General features: G+C 40.2%; 1 protein-coding gene across 5 annotated transcripts in view; it reads left to right on the forward strand.

Moving 5' to 3' along the window:
* ZNF333 (zinc finger protein 333) overlaps positions 1 to 6,678 on the forward strand; it is a 32,905-nt gene extending 26,227 nt beyond the window's left edge. For all 5 annotated transcript variants that reach the window (XM_063658730.1, XM_054461771.2, XM_054461770.2 and 2 more), the window contains 3 exons: positions 373 to 468; positions 1,034 to 1,110; positions 1,603 to 6,678. In XM_063658730.1, coding sequence (XP_063514800.1) covers positions 373 to 468; positions 1,034 to 1,110; positions 1,603 to 2,700 — 1,271 coding nt within the window. In that variant the 3' untranslated portion in view covers positions 2,701 to 6,678. The remainder of the gene's footprint in view (positions 1 to 372; positions 469 to 1,033; positions 1,111 to 1,602) is intronic.
* Positions 6,679 to 7,921: the final 1,243 nt, after the last annotated feature.

The raw sequence follows: 7,921 nt of genomic DNA on the forward strand, positions 1-7,921 counted from the left end.
TCTGGGAAACTTAGAGGTGAAAAAACAGATAATTCCCACCTTCACGAGCTTCCAGTCTACTGGCCTTTCTGTGGAATGAAGATCTTTTTACTGCTCTGTCTCTCTGTGATTAAAAGCTTTTGGGCTTCTCAAATGTATTCCTTAGCTAGGCCCTTGGTTTTGTAGACCGGAGAGCCTCAGTGTCCTCTGGGACCCAGTGAGGGAACTTGTATTTAGTTGCTCAGTGAAAGAGTTTGGCTGTGTCCATCAGAATTTAGGCACATGCATTTTGCCACTGCCATCTCTAGAGCCCCTAAAGACTTGAGAATATTGGCCCTGGTGTCAGGGCATGGCACAGTCCTCCCACAACATATGTTTTTTTCTCATGAGCAGCTGATCAACTGTGCAAACCCAATGCGTTGTCTTATTTGGAAGAAAGAGGAGAGCAGTGGACCACTGACAGGGGCATCCTCTCAGACACCTGTGCAGGTAAGCCCAGGCGGATCAGGTGAGCATCAGCTCTGGTCAGTAAGGGGAGTGTCCAGTTTGGAAATTGTCTATCAGGGCAACCTATTCATACCCTTGACTGAGAAGCCTGTTTGGTTGAGCTCCCTTATTAAATGCCACCTTCTTTCCTTTTTCCCTTTCCTTTTTCATCTCTGAAACTTTACATTAATCTCCTAGAAAGATCTGTCATACTTTCTCTTCATATTTAATATTTCCATGTGTATATTTTATCCATTTCCTCCCTACTGTATATTCTTGCTAATAGTTTTCCTCAACATTAGTCACAATCTTCATAGAATCCTTTTTTGGTAAATGACCTACTATTTCCTTCCCATGTTCCTCTGATTACATAACTTCTCACCTAGCCACACACCTTAAAATTTTCCTAACTTTTAGATGCATTCCTTCTCATTGCAGTTTCTTCCCGTACTTAGGATCAGTATTTGGAAAAAAAAGTCCTCATGTGCCTTGCCTACTTTTTAGGTGACCTTGATCCCACAGTTTCTTTCTCTGTGTGCTTAACTTTTTCTTCCCTAATTGATTTCAGAACCTCAATGTCAACCCCAAGAGGCAATTCCTAGCCAAGATACTTTTACAGAGATCCTGTCCCTTGATGTGAAAGGGGTAAGGCTCACCAGGGATTATTCGTGGTTCTCTGTAATAGGTTGAGTCTGGGGTTAACTGTAAGTTAGAAAAGCAGCCCAAGAGCCAAGAGAGATTCGAGGCAAGAAGTGTTTACCCAGAAGGAAGCAGTTTCTTGGGAGAGAGTCCGTGAATGTCATGAATTGGTGGAAAACTAAACGTAGATCATGTTCTTACAAGTAAGCATTTTCACAGGTACGACACAGATACAAAGTGTTTAAGACTTAATTTAGCCTTACACAAATTGGAAAAATTCTGCATCTAAGAAGCCCCATGAAAATAATGAAAAGATAGCTCTTTGCAACAGAGTATCCACCCTATTCCACTTGAGGGAACTCTGGGTAGAAATGGTATGGACTCCATAAATGGTAAAAGTATCAGATGTAGAACTTTTTCTTACATTCATTTCACATAGGGGAGAATATCTGTGAATCTAATAAGGCCTTTGGTCTTCACATTTTCTTTCATCAACAGGAGCAACCTCAGCCTGGAGAAAAACTCTATAAATATGATGAACTTGAGAAACCTTTTAACAGCATTGAACCACTTTTCCAGTACCAGAGAATTCATGCTGGAGAGGCGTCCTATGAATGTCAAGAGATTAGAAATTCCTTCTTCCAGAGTGCCCACCTAATTGTGCCCGAGAAAATCCGTAGTGGGGATAAAACCTACGCATGTGACAAATGTGAAAAATCCTTCAGATACAGCTCTGACCTTATCAGGCACGAGAAGACTCATACTGCAGAGAAGTGCTTTGACTGTCAGGAATGTGGGCAAGCCTTCAAGTATTCCTCGAATCTCCGGCGACACATGAGAACCCATACTGGAGAGAAGCCATTTGAATGTAGTCAGTGTGGGAAAACCTTCACGAGGAACTTTAACCTGATTTTGCACCAGAGAAACCACACAGGAGAGAAGCCCTATGAGTGTAAAGAGTGTGGGAAAGCCTTCAATCAGCCATCATCCCTCAGGAGCCATGTGAGAACTCACACTGGAGAGAAGCCCTTTGAATGCAGCCAGTGTGGGAAAGCCTTCAGGGAACACTCTTCACTGAAGACACATCTGCGAACCCATACCAGAGAGAAACCATATGAATGCAACCAGTGTGGCAAGCCCTTCCGGACGAGCACTCATCTGAATGTGCACAAGAGGATACACACTGGGGAGAAACTGTATGAGTGTGGGACTTGCGGTCAGGTCTTGAGTCGTCTTTCAACCCTGAAGAGTCACATGCGAACTCACACTGGAGAGAAGCCCTATGTGTGCCAGGAATGTGGGCGAGCCTTCAGTGAGCCCTCATCCCTCAGAAAACATGCAAGGACTCACAGTGGCAAGAAGCCCTATGCATGCCAGGAATGCGGGCGAGCCTTTGGTCAGTCTTCACATCTTATTGTACATGTGAGAACACACAGTGCAGGGAGACCGTATCAATGTAATCAGTGTGAGAAAGCCTTCAGGCACAGCTCCTCACTCACTGTACACAAAAGAACCCACGTGGGAAGAGAGAACATTAGGAATGGCAGCCTGCCTTTATCCATGTCTCATCCATACTGTGGGCCCCTTGCTAATTAACTTCCATTTTGTAAAAATATAAACACATGGGGCTATGACTTTCCCTCATAATACTCCTTTAGCTGCATCCTGTTTCAATGTATTGTATTTTCATTTTGGTTTAATTGTAAGTATTGTCTTAACCTCCATTATCATTTATTCTTTGACCCATCTATTTGGAATTAGATTTTTCAAAACTAATACGTGGATATATTTTCATAGAGGTATAATGACTTTTAGTGAAATGCATACATCTGAAGTGTACAGTTGGATGAGTTTGACAGATGCATACATGCATGTAACCAACACTCCATTCCAGATATAGAATGTTTCTACCTTTCTGGAAGGTTCTTGCATGTTATATGGCTATTTCTTAGTTGCCTTTTTGTTGTTGGTTTCTAATTTAATTACACGGTGAGAAGAGTATGTGGCCTCTTTGTTACTGAGTCCTAGGTATTTGCTGAAATTTGCTATTAGGTCTGGTGTGGCTTATTCTTCTAGCTGCCAACCAAAATTGCCCCTTTCTCCTTAGAAAAGAACCTGGGTTTTCTGTTCAGATTGGTAGTGTGCACTATTAAAAAGCTTCCATCTCCCGACTGGGCACGGTGGCTCATGCCTGTAAGCCCAGCACTTTGGGAGGCTGAGGCTGGGGGATCACCTGAGGTCAGGAGTTCGAGACCAGCCTGGCCAACATGGTGAAACCCCCTCTCTACTAAAAATGCAAAAATTAGCCAGGTTTGGTGGTATGCACCTGTAATCCCAGCTACTTGGGAGGCTGAGGCAGGAGAATTGTTTGAACCCAGGAGGCGGAGGTTGCAGTGAGCCGAGATTGCGCCACTGCACTCCAGCCCGGGCAACAGAGTGAGACTCTGTCTCAAAAATAATAATAATAATAAAAAGCTTCCATCTCCCAGCCCTTCTTGCAAGCAAGGGCAGGCCATTTCCTCTGGTCCTGGCTAGTATGAATATGAGAAGTCACTGGATGTGACTCTGGGGAAGATGTGTTCAGGGATGGTTTCATGTAGCCACATCTCTCTACTTCTTGCCTTTTGGACAATCAGACATGTCTAGAGCTGGAGGAGCCCTCCTGTGACCATAAGGGTAAAAGCCACAGGCTAAGAAGAGTGTGGCCAGAAGTCATATCCATCTTGCTTCTGTAATCTAAAAAATATTTAGGATATATTTAATAGAATTGGCATATTTATATGATTGCAGCAGCCCTCGACTATTTATTTCTGGATGTCCCATACATAAAAAATATGCACTTCTTACTGGTACAAGACTTTTTGTTTGTTTGTTTTTGTTTTTGGTGGGAGGTTTATTTCACCTGAATGTAATTCCTAACTGATGCACTTAGTATATGTCAATTTTTATAAATACTTCATGGATGGTTGAAATCAATGTATTGTATTCTACAAATGTCTGCTAGATCAAGCATATGTGTTTAAAAACCATCTACACATTAATAAATATTGATCTGTGATCTAGCATTTATTGAGAGAGGTATGTTAAACTCTCCCACCATGATTATGTATTGCTGAAAAATCTTTGTCATTCTGTCAGTTTTTAAATTTATGTATATACATACATATATATGTTTTGAAGCAATGAACTTAGATACTGACATTTTTTGCATTTCCAACAAATTGTTACTTTTATTCGTATAAAGTGATCATCCTTTTCCCTATTACTGAACATTCAACCATTCATCATAATGATAGTAAATACTTATTTAGAGTTTACTATTAATAGTAGCCACTGCCTGAAGCTTTGCATCTTTTAATTTAGTCCTCACACTGACACTTTGAGGTATGTACTCATTCCCAAAGTTATCATCCCCAATTCCCAGATGAGGAAGCTGAGGCCCAGCAAGTTAAAGTGGGCTATCAAAGTCATCTGGGTGGCATGTGACAGGCCTGACTCTCTCTACAGTGGCAGACCCAGGGGACTAGTCTCCATTTTTACTTGTTCTTTTTTTTTTGGTTTTAAAGTTCTCTTAGGTATAACTTACATAAATGTTAATAAATCTTAGTACACCTTGGTGAATTTTGTATATGTCTATACCCACCATGGGACCCATCAAAATATTTTATCATCCCAGAAATTTCCCTTGGGCCCCACCTCATCCTCAAAGGTTACCACTATTCTGACTTCTATCACCATAGATTTGTTTTTCCTATTCATGTAAATGGAACCATAAACAGCCCTCTTGTGTCTGTTTTCTTCACTTAATATAGTGTCATTGAGATTTATCTATGTTGTATTATCAGTAGTTTATGCTTTTTAATTGCCATGTAATAGTCCACAGTCTGAATATACCACAATTTAAAAATTCTATTCTGCTTACAAACATTTGAGTTCTGTCCTCCAGGTTCATCCGTGTTATCACAAATGACAGAATTTCCTTCCTCATTAAGGCCGAATAGTATTCCATTGTGTAGCTATACCACATTTTCTTTATCCATTCATCCACTGATGGACAGTTAGGTTGATTCCATATCTTGGCTATTGTGAATAATCCTGCAGGTTTTATTGTTATGAATAAAGCTGCTGTGAATGTTCTTGCTAAGTCATACTGTGGACATAGGTATTCATTTCTCTTGAGTATAAATGTAGGAATGGAATTACTGGATTTTGGCGGAGACCTATCTTTAGCTTTAGTAGATCTTTCCAGACAGTATTTCAATGTGGTTGAAACCATTTATACCTCAATTTGTACATTAATGAATGAAAGTTTCATTGCTTCACATCCTTGGCAACACGTGGTGCTGTCACTTAAATTAATTTGAGCTACATTAGTGGGTATGCAGCAGTTTCTTAGGTTTAATTTGCATATTCTTGTTAAGTAATGATGCAGTGGTAGATGGTTGTCACAATGACTTCTTCTATTCCTCTATGTATATCTCTTTTCCATGTGACTTTGCAGCTCCTCCTATCAAGAGGTGGAGTTTATTTCTCCAAACTTTGAAGATGAGCTTGGTCATGTGACTTTCTTTGGCTAATGGAACATTGACAAACATGACAGAAGCAGAGGCTAGAAGAACACACATTGGGCTTTTCCTTCTTAGTTGTGACCATTTGTATATCATCTGTGGAAAAATGTCCAAGTCCTTTGCCCATTTTTAAATTCTTTTTTTTGTTGTTGTTGAGTTGTAGAAGTTCTTTATATATTCTGAATATTAACCCCTTATCAGATATATGATTTGCAAATATTTTCTCCCATTCTAGGGGTTACCTTTTTACTTTATTAATTGTATCCTGATGTAGTCCAACTTATAGATATTTTTTGTTTTCTTTGGATGTCATATCCAAAAAATCATTGCAAATCTAATGTCGTGAGGCTTACCCCCATGTTTTCTTCTAAGAGTCTTATTGTTTCAGCTGTTGCATTTAGGTCTTTGATGTATTATGAGTTAATTTTTGTTTGTTTATTTGTTTGTTTTTGCTTTTTTGAGACGGAGTCTTCCTGTGTTGCTCAGGCTGGAGTGCAATGGCACAATCTTGGCTTACCGCAACCTCCGCCTCCCTGGTTCAAGTGATTCTCCTGCCTCAGCCTCCTGAGTAGCTGGGACTATAGGCGTGTGCCACCATGCCTGGCTAATTTTTTGTATTTTTAGTAGAGATGGGGTTTCACCATGTTAGCCAGGATGGTCTTGATCTCCTGACCTTGTGATCTGCCTGCCTCAGCCTCCCAAAGTGCTGGGATTACAGGTGTGAGCCACCATGCCCAGCTGAGTTAATTTTTTTATATGGTGTAAGAAAAGAGTCCAACTTCATTCTTTTGCATGTGCATGTCCAGTTTTCCCATCACCATTTGTTGAAGACTGTCCTTTCCCCATTGAATGGTCTTGGCGCCCTTGTCAAAATTCATTTGACTATATATATGAAGTTTTATTTCTGGGCTCCCTACTCGATTCCATTGGTCTATATGTCTTATCTTTATGCCATTACTGTATTGTGTTGATTACTGTAGTTTTACAATAAATTTTGAAATAAGTGTGGTGTGAGATGTCCAACTCTGTTTTTTTTCAAGATGGTTTTGACTTCTTGGTTTGGTATTCTTGAGATTTCATATGAGTTTTAGGATGGATGTTTTTCTGTTTCTGCAAAAATATTAAGTCATTCAGCCCATGAACATAGTATGTCTATTTGTGTCTCTTTTAAATTCTTTCAGCAATGCTTTTTAGCTTTCAGTGTACAGGTTCTTCATCTCGTTGGTTAGGTTAATTCCAAAGTATTTTATTGTTTTTGATGCTATTGTAAATGGATTTGTTTTCTCAATTTCCTTTTTGGGTTGTTCATTGTTAGTGCATAGAAATGCAACTGATTTTTTTTGTGTTGATCATCACACTTCTTTTGAAACCCATATTATGAAGTGTCACTACTCTCCCTGGTCCAAGTTAAAATGCTTTCCTGGATCCAAATGGCATTTCTTTTGTGGGGAATTATCAACAGTAAAGATCTAGGTTGATCAAAACTCAGTCTGAGAAATCACCAACAGGAGAGGGCAGAGATATCCATGGGATGGAGATGAAATAGACTTTGTTATTATGGGTGTATTATGGGCCTCTTTTCTCATCCAATCCAGGATGCTGACATTCAAGGTGACAGATCAGCTGTTCATCTTGGGCTGCACCTGGTGTTTGGGCATTCTGCAGGTGGGCCCAGTTGCTATGCTGTTGCCTATCTCTTCACCATCATCAACACCCTGCAGGGTGTCTTCATCTTCTGGTGTACTGCCTTTTCAGTCAACAGGTGCCACTGTCTAGGTCCCACTCAAGACTCTTCTTGTCCTTGCCTCTCTTAATGAGCTGACCCAGAAGATGCAGTGCCTCTAGCAGGTCTGGGGACAAAACAAGAAATGGTTCAAAAAGATCAGAATGAGAAGAGCTAGGTCTGAGAAATACACACTCTCTAGAAGGGCTGTGCCTGATGCCTTCAAACCTAGCACAGTAAGATCATACATTGCTCTTCCCCAGATAACTTCTCTTATTGATTGACTTGGGGAGCACATGTTTATAACACTGGCAACCTGGTCCACAGTGGGTGATGTTCTAGGATGGCTCACACAAGGATGGGTCACACTTGGTTGATTTATTGGATGATATTTTCTTTTTTTTTTTTTTTTTTTTTTTTTAATTTATGAAGTATTTATTGATGATTCTTGGGTGTTTCTCGGAGAGGGGGATATGGGAGGGTCATAGGATAATAGTGGAGAGAAGGTCAGGAGATAAACACATGA

This window comes from Pongo pygmaeus, chromosome 20 (assembly GCF_028885625.2).
Source record: "Pongo pygmaeus isolate AG05252 chromosome 20, NHGRI_mPonPyg2-v2.0_pri, whole genome shotgun sequence".
NCBI lineage: Eukaryota > Metazoa > Chordata > Mammalia > Primates > Hominidae > Pongo > Pongo pygmaeus.